This window comes from Pogona vitticeps, chromosome 1 (assembly GCF_051106095.1).
Source record: "Pogona vitticeps strain Pit_001003342236 chromosome 1, PviZW2.1, whole genome shotgun sequence".
NCBI classification, from domain to species: Eukaryota; Metazoa; Chordata; class Lepidosauria; order Squamata; family Agamidae; genus Pogona; species Pogona vitticeps.
The window spans coordinates 281,165,342-281,182,375 of record NC_135783.1 but is presented as its reverse complement, the minus strand read 5'-3'; the positions used below and the strand labels follow the sequence as shown (position 1 = coordinate 281,182,375).

General features: G+C 38.4%; 1 protein-coding gene across 7 annotated transcripts in view; it reads left to right on the top strand.

Annotated features, from left to right (window-relative positions):
• The window catches only part of SHANK2 (SH3 and multiple ankyrin repeat domains 2), a 498,212-nt gene that overhangs the window by 60,485 nt on the left and 420,693 nt on the right, over window positions 1–17,034 (top strand). For 6 of the 7 annotated variants that reach the window (XM_078383277.1, XM_020782848.3, XM_072985922.2 and 3 more), the window contains exons 3-7: window positions 7,174–7,377; window positions 9,733–9,804; window positions 10,748–10,856; window positions 11,023–11,174; window positions 12,756–12,923. In XM_078383277.1, the coding sequence (XP_078239403.1) occupies window positions 7,174–7,377; window positions 9,733–9,804; window positions 10,748–10,856; window positions 11,023–11,174; window positions 12,756–12,923 (705 nt within the window). Of the gene's footprint in view, window positions 1–7,173; window positions 7,378–9,732; window positions 9,805–10,747; window positions 10,857–11,022; window positions 11,175–12,755; window positions 12,924–17,034 lie in introns of those variants that run through there. The other variant, XM_078383298.1, reaches the window with a different exon arrangement.

The window sequence follows — 17,034 nt, the reverse complement described above, 5'->3', positions numbered from 1 at the left end:
GGGGAAGACATGGAGGCAGTGACAGATTTTATTTTCCTGGGCTCCATGATCACTGCAGATGGAGACAGCAGCCACGAAATTAAGACGCCTGCTTCTTGGGAGGAAAGCGATGACAAATCTTGACAGCATCTTGAAAAGCAGAGACATCACCTTGCCAACAAAAGTCCGAATAGCCAAAGCTATGGTTTTTCCTGTCGTGATATATGGAAGTGAGAGCTGGACCATAAAGAAAGCAGACCGCCGAAGAATTGATGCCTTTGAATTGTGGTGCTGGAGGAGGCTCTTGAGAGTTCCCTGGACTGCAAGGAGAACAAACCTATTAGTTCTAAAGGAAATCGACCCTGAGTGCTCACTGGATGGACAGATCCTGAAGCTGAGGCTCCAGTACTTTGGCCATCTCCTGAGAAGAAAAGAGTCCTTGGAAAAAACCTTGATGTTAGGAAGGTGTGATAGTAGTAGTAGTAGTAGTAGTAGTAGTAGTAGTAGTAGTAGTAGTAGTAATAATAATAATAATAATAATAATAATAATAATAATAATAATAATAATAATAATAATAATAATAATAATAATAATAATAATAATAATAAATTGCCAACAACTGAAAAATGAGGTTGTGTCTTAATTGATAACTTTCGATATTGATTGAGTCACTTTTTATTTTCTAATCTCTTGTAACTGAAATAAAGCCAAGTCAACCATATATAATCTGTTAAAAGGTTGTGTGATTTCTAAACAGCATGATATGATTCAATAAGCATTGTTCTTTAAATTACAGTTGTTACGACTGAGCAGCTTTCTCACAGAGGGTTTCGCTGCCACATAGTCTTCCTGACACAGTAAATCATCACGTAAGGAAGAAAAGAAAAAAATAGGTCACATAGCTTATGTTTTTTCAAAATCATATTTTGAATGTTGCTATCCAATGTACTCATTGCGATCCTGGGTGAGATAGTCCCAGACACTTTCCTGTCCCCTAATTAAAGATATCTGTTATTCAGCAATTTTATTGAAAAGGTTAATAATGGATATAAAAGGCCAGTGCTTGGGTGGGTTGCAGCAGAACAGTACTGGTGCATCATAAGGAGCTGTGCTGGATGACCAGCTTGCCATCCAACCCACCCTCCCAGCTCACTGCTTGGTAACCAAAGCAGAGTAGTTAACTCCCAGGCACAAATCCACTGGAGTGGGGAGAGACCCCCATTGTTTAGAACTATGTTTAGCACTATGGCGTCCCTCCTGTGCTGGCTTGGACCCAAGCTATTTCAAGGGCTGCATCTCCTATCATGAGACTCCTTCGGTGCTAAGATCATCAGGACATGCCTTTCTCTCAGTCCCACCACCTTCACACAGGTATGTTTTCTGGGGACACAAGAAAAAGGCCTTCTCGGTCACTGCTCTCAGACTTTCAGAATCCCACAGGAGGCCAGACTGGCCCCATCTTTGCTGTCCTTCTGCAACCAGGCAAAGACCTTTCTCTTCAGGCAAGCTTTCCCTCAGTGATTGGATGCCTGAGTGGGGTTTTTAAATCGATGGTTGTACTTTACTATTTTGAATGTGTTTTGGTGTTGTTTTTGTTTATTGTTTTTTTAGTGTGGTATTTGTTTGATCAATTTTAGTATTGTATACCTACTGTTTTTAACTTCTAATATTGTCTTTTAATGTTGTAAATTGCCTTAGGTCCTTCTTAAGGAGAAAGGCAGGGTAAAAAAATATTTTAAATAAATCTAAATGAAATAATAATAAACGAGTTGCTAAATGTTTTCTTTACCTTACTAACCTTACTTTCTTTTCCCTGATCCCTATACAGTGGTGCCTCGCTTAACGATGTTAATTCGTTCAAAAAAATCACTATGTGAAAACATCGTTATGCGAAACGCCATTTCCCATAGGAATGCATTGAAAACCGGTTAATCCATTCCAATAGGAACGGATTGCCGTCCTTAAGCGAAAAAACCCATAGGAAACACCGTTAAACGATACAATGTTTCCTCCATTGGAAGCCTATTCAATGCATTTCAATGGTTTAGCGGTCAATTTTTGCAAATTTAAGTGTGTCATAAAAGGGTCAAAAACGGTTTTAAATGCTTGGAATAGTTTCTGCACCTTCTAAAACGGGTGCAAACGTAATTTGGCTTTGATCTGACTTTTCGTTAATTTTTGCTGATTTTTTTTCTCCCCCACCAACTTTTGACAGCTGTCAAATTTTGACAGCTCCATTGTTTCCTAAGGGGGAGGAAAAATTCACAAAAAATTAACGAAGACTCAGAACAAAGCCAAACTTAGTTTGCACATGATTTAGAAGGTCCTCTAATGAACCCAGACTATGTACATTCTGCCTCCGTGAACCAGACACAGTAGCCCACATCCTACTTCGTTGCCCATCTCACTCCGCCCTTAGATCTTCCTACTAAACCCCTTTCTCCAAACCCTCCCTCCCTCCCTCTCTGATCCCCTCCCAATCCTCCTTAGTGATTCCCTCCCAATCACTACCAATCTCGTCGCGGAATTTTTGTCAACCATTCTTATGAGCAACCACAACCCCCATCCCTCCCAACTTTAGTTCTAACCTGTCCCTTATATTTTCTACCTAGCAACCTGTTTACTTCTCTTTAATGTAATCAAATGCCAATAAAGGTCTATGTATGAGTATGATGAACCCAAGCATTTAGAACAGTTGCTGACTTTTCATTAATTTTTTGTGAATTTTTTCTCCCCCATAGGAAACAATGGAGCTGTCAAATTTTGACAGCTCCATTGTTTCCTATGGGGGAGAAAAAAAATCAGCAAAAATTAACGAAAAGTCAGTTCAAAGTCAAATTAAGTTTGCACCCATTTTAGAAGGTGCAGAAACTATTCCAAGCATTTAAAACCGTTTTTGACCATTTTAAGACACTTTTTAAACTGAAAAAACAAACATCGCTAAGTGAAGCAGGGGACCTAAAAACGCATTCGGTATGCGAAGCATGGTCCCAAACTTCACTAAGCGAAAATCGCCCATAGGAAACATCGTTAAACGGTGCATATTATTTTCTAAAAAAAACATCGTTTTGCGAATTCATCGCTAAACGAGGCACTCGTTAAGCGAGGCACCACTGTACTTCCTCTCTTCCTCCATCTCTAGGGCTCAGCAGTTAAAATATGTCACCATGACAGCCATCTAAAATGGGCTGTCTTGTCTTCCTGGGGAGGTGCAACCCCAGTGGGACTTCATTATCCTTGATTATTGGAGGGGGCATGGCTGTGCTTTCCCATCCTGACCTGGGGCCCATTCACTGCTCACTTCTCCTGACTGCTCTGTAGGGTAATCCCAGCTCCACTTAGCCAACCACTTAGCACTCCCTCTCAACCACGAAGGATTTACTTTAATATCCCCCTTTATCTGAATCATTTTTCATTTTGTGTGACCTCCCCTTGCCATATTGTTCCCTCCTGTGCTTCGTTATCTGTGGCTCTGGGAACAAGTATTTAGAGGAAGGAGGGGCAATTGGACCCTTCTCATGTTTTAGAACTGCAACTTCCAGAATCCCCCATAGCCTGTGATGGAGGCTTTGGGGAATTGTAGGTGAAAAAAAAAACCATTGAGAACCATAGTTGCCCAGCCCTGGATTAAGCTAAAGGATCAGAATTATCTGGAATACCAGATTGAAGCTAAAAGGAACAACTTAAAAATTTCTGGAAGGTGTTTTTGGCGGTATTTCTTGCAGTTTAATGTCTCCACTAATGGTACTGAAGAATGATGTCTAGGATTTTAGGCATCAGCTGCCCAGAGTAGACATGTTCTTGATGGGCGGTATATAAATCTAACAAATAAATAAACAAATTAAAAAGTGTGGACAAGTGTCTGAGTGATCCACATTTACTGCTTAGATTAGATGTTGCTTTCATTGGGTATTTTCTAACTGAATGTAAATCCAACACAATCATCACAGGCATCCCCCTTCCCTCAGCTTCCACTCAACAACTTTATCCTAATGGTAGACTAACTCATGTGGCATGATTGATTTGAAAAAAAATATGGGAAGTTGAAAATCATTTAATAATACACTCTGAGGATCCACGATTTTATTTGATGGTTGAGAACAGTTGATCCAAACTTATTCAAGTTTACTGTACTAGACTAGATAGACAAGTATATTGTTGCAAATACTGTTATCATGTGATTTGGTTCCTTTTCGGGAGAAAGGCAGGATATAAATATTTAAAATAAGTAAAATAAACAAATATGCTGCCATAATAGAAGTGTGGATCAGATTTGTTCAATTATTATTTGTTATATTTTAACTGTGAAACCAAATTTTTCTTCCCATAACATGTACAAGTTAGAATGAGGTCACAAATTTCTTTATTCTATTCTATTCTATTTTATTAACCATTGTCTGAAATCGTGTTGCTTAGGATAGAAAGTAGCAACTCACATTAGACCATTGAATCAATGGAACGTATAGAGGAGCTGACTCACCAAAACCCCATTGATTCAATGGGCCAACTCAAGTTGAAATTTAGTACACTAAGCAACAAGTTTTCAGCCATTGTGGGACAGCACAATGCTTAATAAGTAAGTTAAGCTGTAAACAAGCATTGCAGCAGTGTAAATTTGAGCCTATTTTTAAAATGAACAAAGTGTGACACTATATTCATTGCCCCACACTGACTCCATAGTTTAATTTGAATAAATATGTATAAAAGCTTACATTTATATTAATCACGAGTGATATATCTACATGATATAAAGGAGTACAGCAGCTAAAACCCGGCTCATGACCTGGGTTTAATTCCAGGTAGCTGGCTCAAGGTTCCGAGGTGTGTAAACTGAGTGCCCAGCTTGCTGGGGAGGCAATATGTAGGATGCATAATTAAATTGTAAACTGCCCAGAGTGAGTTTTAAGCAGCACACTTTGCTTTATAAACTGGTTGAAATCCTGTTTGTTGTTGTTGTTGTACATGTATAGAGGTGAAAAGTATGACGTGCTGTCTTTCCTGGCTGAGGATTCAAGAATCCAAGGTGGGATTCTTGAGCACACACAAAGCCAGCAGGAACACATGCCCTTTGGGATCCCAGCATTGACTTGTTAATTGCTAACTGGGAAGGACGAAATGTTATATTTTTAGCTTTCAATGTGTGAAACAAAGCAATAGGATTTCAACCACTGAGTTACAGCATTTTATATGATATCCCTGTACACAGATACTGATGTTCTGTGAAATATTGTTGTTGTTTAGTTGTTAAGTCATGTCCGACTCTTTGTGACCCTATGGACCAGAGCACTCCAGGCCCTCCTGTCTTCCACTGCCTCCCGGAGTTTGGTCAAGTTCATGTTGGTAGCTTCGATGATACTGTCCAACTATCTCATCCTCTGTCGTCCAACATCAGGGTCTTTTCCAGGGAGTCTTCTCTTCTCATGAGATGTCCAAAGTGTTGGAGCCTCAGCTTCAGGACATCTCCTTCCAGTGAGCACTCGGGGTTGATTTCCTTTGGAAATTCTTGCCATCTCTTCTTGATGTCTTCTGCTTCTGTTAGGTCTCTATCATTTAAGAAGGCCCTCTCGTCTCTCCTTACTATTCTTTGGAAGTCTGTATTCAATTTTCTGTAACTTTCCATATTTCCCCTGCATTTTGTTTCTCTTCTCTTCTCTGCTTTTTGTAAGGCCTCATTGGAGAGCCACTTTGCTTTCTGGCATTTCCTTTTCTTAGGGATGGTTTTTGTTGCTACCTCCTGTACAATGTTACGAGCCTCCATCTGTAGTTCTTCAGACACTCTGTCCACCAAATCTAGTTTCTTAAATCTGTTCTTCACTTCCACTGTGTATTCATAAAGGATTTGGTTTAGATTATACCTGACTAGCCCAGTGGTTTTTCCTACTTTCTTCAGTTTAAGCTTGAGTTTTGCTATAAGAAGCTGATGATCAGAGCCACAAACAGCTCCAGGTCTGATTTCAGTATTGCCCATCTGGTGATGTCCATGTCTAGAGTCGCCTCTTGTGTTGTTGGAAAAGAGTGTTTGTGATGACCAGCTTTTCTCTTGACAAAACTCTATTAGCCTTTCCCCTGCTTCATTTTGAACTCCAAGGCCAAACTTCCCTGTTTTTCCTTTTATCTCTTGACTCCCTACTTTAGCATTCCAATCCCCTATAATGAGAACATCTTTCTTTGGTGTCAGTTCTAGAAGGTCTTGTAAGTCTTCATAGAACTGGTCAAATTTCGCCTCTTCAGCATGGGTGGTTGGTGCATAAAATTGGATTACAGTGGACCCTCGACTTACAGACGACTCGACTTACAGGCTTTTCGAATTACAGACTTCTCTGGCCGCAAAATTTAGGTTCGACTTGCAACCAGAGAATCAACCTACAGACCAGAAAAGAACCAAATGGAACAAAAATGGCCAGTTACGGGATTTATCAGTTTTCAATGCATTGTAGGTCAACGGAGACTGGACCTACAGACTTTTCCACCTGCAGCCACCTTTCCAATACATATTAATTCCGTGTTGTTGAAAGGTCTGTTTGGTATTCGTATTGAAATCATTCTATCATATTTGAAATTGTATCCCAATACAGCTTTTCCCACTCTTTGGTTGACTATGAGGGCTACTCGATTTCTTCTATGGGATTCTTGCCCACAATAGTAGATTGTCTGAATTGAATTCACCCATTTCCATCAATTTTAGTTCACTGACACCCAGGATGTCAATGTTTATTCTTGCCATCTCCTATTTGACCATATCCAGCTTAGATCTCACCTTCAAGGTTCCTGTGCAGTATTTTTCATTGCAGTATCGGACTTTCCTTTCACTTCCAGGTCCACCCGCAGCTGAGCATCCTTTCGGCTTTGGCCCAACCACTTCATTAGCTCTATATACTGGAGTGGCTTGCAAGTTCCTGCTTTAGGTGGATCGTGTTTAGTCAGAACTCTCCACTATGATCTGTCCGTCTTGGGTGTCCCTGCAGGCATAGCCCATAGCTTCTCTGAATTACTCAAGCCCCTTCGCCATGACAAGGCAGCAATCCGTGAAGGGGGAAATATTTATGGGGATTAGCAAAATTGTCTGCTTTGTAGCACTTATATGATATAATTAAAATAGCTATTTTGATGTAGGCAGGCTGATAGTATGTGAATTTTTATGTTTTGCGTATACTGTCTTACTATTTTGTTCTTTTTCTATTTTGTTTTTACAGAAATGTATTAGATTTAATCCTGAAGCTACGGTATGGGTAGCAAAACAGCGAATTCTTTGTACGTTGAATCAAAGTTTGAAAGATGTTCTCAATTATGGCTTGTTCCAGCCTGCAAACAATGGGAAAGATGGGAAGTTTCTGGATGAGGAGCGACTTCTTATGGAATATCCACAGCCTGTAAACAAGGGTGTCCCATCCTTAGAGGTACTTTAAAGAACAATCTTTTCAAGTTTGGGAACCAGAAAATGTGTGATATTATGGAGTGCAAATAGCAGTAGATGAAAAAACACCCCACGGCTTGTGAGTTAAAAGATCTTTTCAAGTGACTGTAAGCTATAATCAGGATATCGGAAAAAGAGAGTTTGGTCAAACTTATTTCTGAGAACTGTTTCTTATGTGATTCACAATTAAATAGTTCCAATTCCATTTGCAGATGACAAGCCAAGTATTACTTTAGGGTCTTCTCGCTGTGGTTTTGGGGACAAGTATTTAGAGCAAGGAGGGGCAGTTGGATCCTTCAGATGTGTTAAAATTGCAACTTCCCAAATTCCTCACAGCCTGTGATGGAGGCTTTTGGGAGTTGTATGCCGAACACACAAACATATAAACAAACAAACAAAACCCAGGCCCAATACAGATAATAATATTTTAATATTTAAAATAGTAAAAATTTAAAAAATAGAAATTATAAATTCAAAAAGCATTTCTTAGCTTCTAAGTATATTACTACACAGAGAGAATAATTTTAAATGTTCATCCCAGCCAAAGCAATTAAAATCTATGTAAAATCCATGTTGCTTGTTGTTGCCAGCATCTGGAAACAGAACCTGCTGTTGTGCTGCTACATCTTCTTTGATGTCTAGTGCCCAAAATGGCATGGAGTTGTGATGAATTTTTGGATGATTGCTGATTGTGATGTCTAGCTATTTTAAGTGCTTACCAATTGTTTTCGTTTTCTTTTTACTACAAAAATATTCTTACCAGCTCACTTGGGTCATCTGATAATAAGAAATTACTTTATGAGCTACCATAATGTAATATCTCATAGACTTCACTCTTACTTCATTTCCTGGGTGAGGAAAATTTGTGTTGATAAAAATTTATCCTTTCTAACTTTTGATTTTTTTTTTACCTGGCACCACCAATGTTTCAGAAATAACTAGGCTACATAAATTCTACTTCTCATGAACTGACATTCTGTAAAAGATGGCACTATGAGGTTATACAATTTCTCATTCATTCACAACATTCGTTTACTATAATTTTATATAGGTTTATGAATTATAACCAAAATATTCATTCAGTTATCAAGACTGTTTATAATTTATTGACTTTGCTCTGCCAGAGCTGGCTCATTGATTTGGAAAATGGTGGATTATTTGGAAAACAACAAAGTTCAAACTGCGAATTTCCCTCTTAAAGCGCTTTTTTCCTATACCCCCATAGCCGTTCTATTATTTTTCTAACCCTCTTAAACACACAAAGTTTCAAACCTTGATACTAATGTACTTTTTAGCTTGGGGAGAGTGTTGAAGTCACTTAATCTGTCTTCTTCATACTGTGCATCAAGATTTTGTGGAAAGTGCTGAAAAAACACACCACACAAGAGCCCCCAAAAGTCATGGCAGATGATTGTACCAAATCTGCAGATGCCATTGGGAGTGTGGTTGCAAACTCCACATCAGGTAGCAGTTGACTAGATTTATTTTCCTCTTCAGACTTTTCTGGATTCTTTTTGCCTTCAGAATTGGAAGGAGAAATCCAGACACCTGCTATCTGGAGTACAGTTTGAAACCACACAGCCTGAGGAAGATGGAATAATGTTGAAAACTAATTATTTGTTTGAATTTTTAGTGATATAATCAAGCTATCACCTGCTCTTGCACTCATCCTATAGTTAAGATTGATTGATGCCATACCACTGGGGACTCCTGTACCTAAAAACTGAAATCAGATTAAAAATGAAAGCAGACGAGCATTTTTCCAGTGTATATGAGCTGAGATCCTGCTGAGTGATGAAGGAACATAATTATTTAATTCTTTAAAAATATTTGTATAATGTACTGTTTTTAGCTTTTAATATTGTGTTTCTAATGCTGTAAGATGCTTTGGATCCTTTTTAAGGAGAAAGGTGAAGAAAAATATTTTAAATAAATAAATAAAATAAAAATAATGTACTGCTAGTAAATAATGCAGGATTTCTGGGTTGCTGCAGGGCAAATTGAAACTGCCAGTGTAATCACTCAGCTTCCATCTTACAAGTAGATAGTAGATGATTCCTTATGTGAACTAAAAGGAAAATGAAATGGATCAGTGCTTGAAAATAGTTTCACTGAACAAGATCCCAGTCATGATGGTGAATGCTATGGTTTTCATTCCAAAAAAGAACCAAATGCAAACCATTCTTTCATGTGATTATACCTTAAGCACTCTGTTATTTTAATGTCTTTGTGATTATGTGAACTGATCCTGAAAGCATTTTATGATTTTCCAGTTGCTTTTACCAGAAATAATTGCCATGAAATTATTCTGGAGTAAATAATATTTCTTGCTTTTCAGTTTCGATACAAGAAGAGAGTATACAGACAATCAAATCTTGATGAAAAGCAGCTAGCTAAGCTCCATACCAAGGTATGTCAATGTGTAGAGCAGAAAACAGAATCTTTTCATTTTGTTGAGCTATTATTGATTGATTGATTGATTGATTGATTGATTGATTGATTGATTGATTGATTGATTTGATTTGATTTGATTTGATTTGATTTGATTTGATTTGATTTGATTTATACCCCGCCTATCTGGCCCAATTGGTCTAAAATCTAAAACAGTGCTAGCAGAGTGAAAAATCTCTGCTAGTGCAGTTGTTCTGGATTACACTGTTACACAAATGGTTGTGCAAACAATTGGGCAAGAAGTTGTGCAAAGGATAGTATTTGTGCTAGTATCCTTGCCCTAACCTTTAAAATGTCCAATCACTGGATACATGCCTTGAAAGAAATTATAATGTAAAGTGAAAGATTGATGCTGGTACATTCTGTTCCTGTGCATATTTATTTGTTTAGGTATTTGATCCAAACAGATAAAGCAGCTAGCATTAATATATCCAAGGAGTACCTAAATGTTCTGATAGGACCTTTTCCCTACTATTGTCTTATTGGACAATATTTTTCCATTGGACTGTAGCTGGAGAGAGATTGTGGATAGGCTTTAGGTTCTTATATGCTGCCCAGACCAGGGTGATAACTGAAAATTCCAGAAGAAGAAAAGCTGGAGTTGGTATGAGACCACTACACTCATTTATCACTGATTCTTTCCTTTTTTTTCTTTTGTGGCTTATCTTTCATTTTTCTTTCCCATCTTGAAGCATTGTATATTTAATATAATAACTCTCATTTTTTATTATTTTTTGTTATATTACGTGTCTGTAAGCCACCTAGAGTGGTCACAATAACCAGATAGGCGGGATATAAATAGTTGTCACCACAATTTTGGGTACCAAAATTTCTGAGAAATTTTCCTGGAACTAAAGTGTGTATTTCATGACAATAATATTTGGTTTTATGATCCTTTTCAGGCAAATTTTCGGAAATTTATGGACCATGTTCATCACCTCACTGTTGAGAAAATAGCAAAGATGCTTGACCGAGGACTGGATCCTAATTTCCATGATTTAGAGAGTGGAGGTATGAAACAGATAAATCTGCTGGCAGAAAATATACAGTATTGCATGAATTATAATCTATTATACAGTATGCTTGTGTAAGATGCCCATAATAAAATGCTATCAAGTAAATAAATAAAAGAGCAAATCCAAAATTATTATTTCTTCTTTTTTCTTGTATGCTTTAGAAACTCCATTGACTTTGGCAGCTCAGCTTAGCAATTCTGTGGAAGTGATCAAAGCTCTGAAAAATGGAGGAGCCCATTTAGATTTTAGAGCCAAAGATGGCATGACAGCATTACATAAAGCAGCTAGAGCCAAGAACCAACTAACTCTGAAGGTAAATTCTTTCAAAGTCATTTTATATATTGTTTTATGTAGAAAAATGATTGAAGGAAAATGCTTCAGGTTAGCTACCACCTTCTTAATGTATATTTTAATCTGCATTTGTTCAAGAGTTTCAGTCTTTGGCTTTTGGTTTTCATTTGCTTTCAACCAATACTTCATTTTAATGGAAATTAAAAGGGTGGTGAAACAGTATCTTGTTAAGTGATAGACAATGCAATATTTGTCTGCAGGAAAAATCAGTGCACAACAACTGGTCATCAGAATTGACAGTGAACCTGAACTCCTGTCAGTTACCATGGAACTGTTAAGTGTTCTTTGTTATCTTTGCTCCTTCAGATTTAGTGTTTTATCCATTTCTTTCACTTGTCAGATTTTGAAACATGTATTCATGTAGAGTCATGTTGCCACAGACTACTGAAAAGATCAAGGGGTGGTTGCCTCTACAGTATATTAATAAGAAACAAGAGCTTGTTGGGTGTTAACTACTTCTTAAACAACAATAAAATCCTTCACATTGTCTGTGACTCTGTCCTTTATTTATAGTGCTTATCCACTTTCTGCTCTCAAAGTAATTTGTAGTTGATTAAAGTTATTAAAGTAGGTTTAGGTTAATAACTGATATTTTCAAATTTAGTCCATATAAAAGATTCACAGTTAACACAATTAAAAACAAATCACCACAGAGTAATCCAAAAACAAAAAAGTGACAATTTGTAACAAAAGACAGTTGAATGCATTTTCCCCTTTCACATGCCCTGATTTTATTAGAATTTACTTGCAAATACAGCAAATGCACTTAGGATTGCAGCCTGACACTATAATGCTAAACATATTTATTTGGAAATAAATCTTACAGTTTTCAGTTCAACATACATCCAACTAAGTTGTCTTATGGGTCATTCCTTTGCATATTTATTGACTTCAAAGTATAGTATGTGTTCAGTGGGATTTACTCTCAAGAAGAGATGGGGGTATTTGTATTCATATACAAATACAAATATTCCCCCTCCCCACAGGTGCAGATAATGAGGGTCCGGCTCCCTGGGGCCAGACCGACCACTCACAATTTTGCTGCTGCTACGAGCGCCACAGAGGCTTCCTATCTTGCCATTGCTCACACTGGATTAGCCACTCTTTGACCTGGCAGAGAGGCTCCTACCTTCTGCCAGGAGTAGCTAATCTATTGTAAGCAATGGCAAGATAGGAAGCCTCTGTGGCCGGACCCTCATTATCTGCACCTGTGGGGGGGATATTTGTATTCGTATACAAATATGAATACCCCCATCTCTACTCTCAAGCAAGTCTACATAGGAATGTAGCCTTACTGCGCCTCTTAGCACTATATAATTCAAAAGTAAGAAACAGCCTTCACCAATTTCATGCCCTCTATATGTGCTTAAATATAACTCCTATGATTAAAACTGTATATGGCCAGTGCATTGCTGCCTGGGAGTGATGGGAATTGTAGTCCAACGCATTGGGAGGTCTTCATCTTGGGAAAACAAATATAGATAATCTGTGTTTAATAAGGTTAGAGACTCACATGATCTTTAAAACTTATAATTATTTGCAGACCCTCTTAGAGCTTGGAGCATCTCCCAACTACAAAGACAGCTGTGGCTTGACACCACTGTATCATACTGCTGTAGTTGGAGGGGATCCATATTGTTGTGAATTGTTACTTCATGAACATGCTACTGTTGGTTGCAAAGATGAAAACGGATGGCAAGAGATTCACCAGGTAAGAAAGGTGCCTTCACAAAAGAAAGTTCAGTGAAATTTCTTTTTCCGGAATCTAACAATCTGTGTTATTACGGGGGCAAGAATTCTGGGCGTTGATTAAAGTGATCAGATTTCTGTTGGGTTCAGCTGGCATAGTAATGGAGATTACCTTGCTGGGCAGGTGTCACTGTTACTCAGAGATCTTGTTCTAAAGAGCTAATTTATGCATGTACAAAGAGATCCTTGCACAAGACATGTAAAAGTCAAACTGATCACACTACTGCTATTTAAGTCTTAACAGGACCCTGCCCATTGTGGCTGTTGAATTAATATTTAAAAGCTGGTTTTAATAAAGGATGGATATGAAACAATAGAAGGCCTTATTATTTTTGTTGCTACAGGCACAGGATCTCCACTAATTCTTATTGTATCTTCAGTCTTCTAGCTTGTACTGTCATAATTCGGTAGCAGAAAAGGATTTCAATTATAATGCTAAAAATGCTTACCTTGTTCTGTACTTTATTTTCCTTGGTGTTTTAAAAAAGGCTGATTTTGAGTATTTGTGAGCATATTCGTGGTATTTCAGTGTTCCTTTCGTGGCCGTTTTCTTCCTTCTTTGCCCTTGTTGCTGTTATCAGTCCCATCTGACCACCAAGACTTCCTTTAAAGAAGAAGGAAAGTAGTGCCAAGAAGCAGCAGTTGCTGCCAACAAAGAAAAAATGGCAAAGCACGGTTGAACCAACACAAATGTGTGGTGAAGAAAAGCTTTTTCACTGAACCAAATATTAGCCTTTCAAATAAATGTTGAAATGCTGGGTCTAGTTTAAAACCCTTTGTTTTGTTTTTTAATGGCTCATTTGCATTTCCTGCAAATAAATCAGAATTATGTGAGAATAATTTTTTAAATCCCCAAATCTCATTTATATGGATAATGTGATAAAAGTATATTATAGGAAATGGTGTATTATAATTGATAGGATAACATATAGTTCCTGACACATACCAGATGCTGCTTTCATTTCCTGTGCTTCAGTGGATTAAGACTTTAGTACTTTTTTTACCCATCCTTGAATATGAACCCTTATGTCATGTGCATCTTCTTTTTTGTAAATGAGTCTCTAACACACTGTTACAGCTAAATATGCTTCAATATTTAGTAAGGGGGAACATCTGTTCTGGCAGGTTAGAATAACAAAGATTTGTGGATCTTATCTCATCTCAGTGCTTCTGGTGCCCTCTTGAGCTATGGAGTTGAATAACTCAACAGACAATGCTGAAATGTGATGAGCTGCATAATTATGGGTGTGTCTTTGCTGCTTCCAGCATTTGAAAATACTATTAGTCTGTGAAATAATAAATAGCCATTTGTTTATTTATTCAAATATTTCTAAGCCACCTTGAATCAGCAAACCTCAGAGTACAGTACAATCAGTGAAGTCATTGTGAAAACAAACTAAAATGGTCTAAAATATCGTATACATGTTTTTAGAATTTCAAACATTTAACTCAAAATAAAGCCATCAGTTTGACAGACAAAATGTTGATCCTTAATCTTGATAGCTCTCACAAAATACTTGGGTGAACATAACACATTTTAAATTTATTTTTTTCTTCATTTTCAATGGGAATAAGAATTGGGATGGAGTACAGTGGGCATGGAGGAATAGGTAATGATCAGGAAGGGGTAAAATTCCAGAGAGCAAAAGAGTATTCTTACATCTATTTACACAATTATGCTAAAAAGGAAGATCACAAAGAGAAACAATTTATCAATTTTTTCCAGAGTATCTATAGTTACTAATCTCTCCATTCCCTTGGACTTTCACATTCTTCTTTTATCTATACTTTCCAATCTATATTTTGAATCCAATTATAAAATTGTTCCCAGTTTTTGAGTCTTACTACATCCATCTCTGCCACTTCCAGTATCTTTTCTATCAACTCAAGACGCGGTGCTTCTTCTTTCTTCCAGTGTTTCCCATATATATCCTTGCTGCAGTTGCTACCTGTATTATCAAATATCTCACTTTTTAATCTACAATTTCAGGTATAATAGTCAATAAAAACAATTCCGGTTTAAATGGTATCACACAAGATATAATTTTTGGTAACATTTCATGTACTGATCTCCCAATAATTTTTTGCTTCCCTACATGTCCACCAGATGTGACAAAAAGTATCTTCCAATATTTTACATTTCTAACATTTGTTGAAGATAATTTCATACATTTTAGACAGTTTAGCTGGAGTCATATACCATCTATAAACCATATTATATATTTTCTTTAAAATTCACTGATTTTTGTAAGTTTAATGTTATTCTGCCAAATTTGTGCCCACTGTTCTAAATTAGTATTATGACAAATGTTTTGTGCACATTTTATCATACGAGTTTTCACCACTTCATCTTCCATTTTCATATTTAGGAGATATTTGTACATTCTTTGAATTATTTTATCACTTCTCCCTAACAGTAGTTTATCAAATGCCGTTTGTTCTTCATAAAAACCCACTATTTTATTTTTTATATACCTAGAATCTTGTTGTAATCTTGTCCACCAATCTAGAAAGGCTTTCTGGTCCTCTAGCTCAGACCTGGGCAAAGTGCAACCCGAGGGCTTTAACCACCTCAGTACATTCGCGCGCATATGTTGAGCCAGTGGGTGTGGGTGTGTCCCAGGTTTCCACTCCAGTTCTCTAAACCTCTTCCTGTACGCCTCCTTAGTCAGATTCAACGTACACAAAACAGCTGTCTTTACCACCTCATATTTTGCCGCGTCCTCAGGGGTCAAGGTATCAACCACCTCCTGCAAAAGCCTAGTCAGGCAGGGAACCAATATCAGCGTTGATTGCTCCCTTGGCCATCCGGCCGTCAGGGCCACCCTCTCAAACGTATGCAAATAAGCCTCTGGGTCATCCGTGGCACTCATCTTCTGTATCTTAAGGGGTGCCGGTCCCACCACCAGTCCTCCTCTACTCCACACCGTTGGTCTCAGCCCCCTTTCTTCCTTGCCATCTTGCCTTCTCATTTGTCGCGCCATCATAGTCTGTTGCTCAGTTAGGTTCTCAATCATTCTCGCTTAGAGTTCAATAACTTCTTGTAACTTGGTCAGTTCCTCCCTTCCAACGCTAGAGGTAGTCCCATGTTGGTCACCACTGTGAATGGGTTCGTTGGTTGCGGAGTGCGACCCCTGTCTTGGCGTCGGAATGAGAGTCGGAGGCTGATCCACATTTTTAACACAACCGGATTTATTCATAAACAAACTTAATTCCATGGGCTCGAACGGGTCCATCAAACTTAACTCAGGCAACGGATGATAATGCCGCACCTTAATTTCCAGTGTTGATATATTGGTCCTCACAGAGGGGCCGGACCAAACCACTCCCTGTCGGTCATGGGCCTCAGAGGAGTGCTCCTTACTGCGCACACCGTCCCACAGCAAGTGTGCCTCTCGCTGGGGCTGGAGTAAAGAGGGACTGGGACGGATCACCCTCCTCTCCCCACACTGGTTGTGTGGGTATACCACCACTGTCCATTCCAGAGGCTCTAATTCACCTTCTCCCCCGCGCAAGTCCTTTGGGTCAGGCAAGAGCCCTCCACCAACTTGTAGATTTGGGAACTTGCACATCAGCGTAGCAAAACCATCCTGTCCCGTGCTCCAGTTGGTTTCCACAGCACGATCCTTCTTGTCAGGGTGGGTGCCCGTTAAGATCTTGAATGTTCGCACCTCTTCTCCCTACTTTATATCCTCCCACACAATTAAGTCTAGCTCCTCCCCTTTCTCATCAGCTAGACACACTTCCAGCCTTTCCTACTCTATTCCCGGCTTGGGTTCTATATCCACCGGCACACCTTCAACACATCCCCCCCCTTCTACCACGTTTGATTGTGAGGAGGACAGTGCACTCTCTCCTTCACCTTCACAGATGACATAATTATTTTATTTGCTTCAGTCATTCACTACCATTCTTCAGCCTCCTTTCTGCAGAACTCTGAAAGTACAATCACCAGGATTCTATTGGTATTTTTGTAAGGTTTGTGTAACTTGCTGTGGCTAATTATGGCTAAAATACAATATGCCAGGCCCATCTTAAGTTGTGTAGACAGGCTTGTGACTCGGCAGACAATT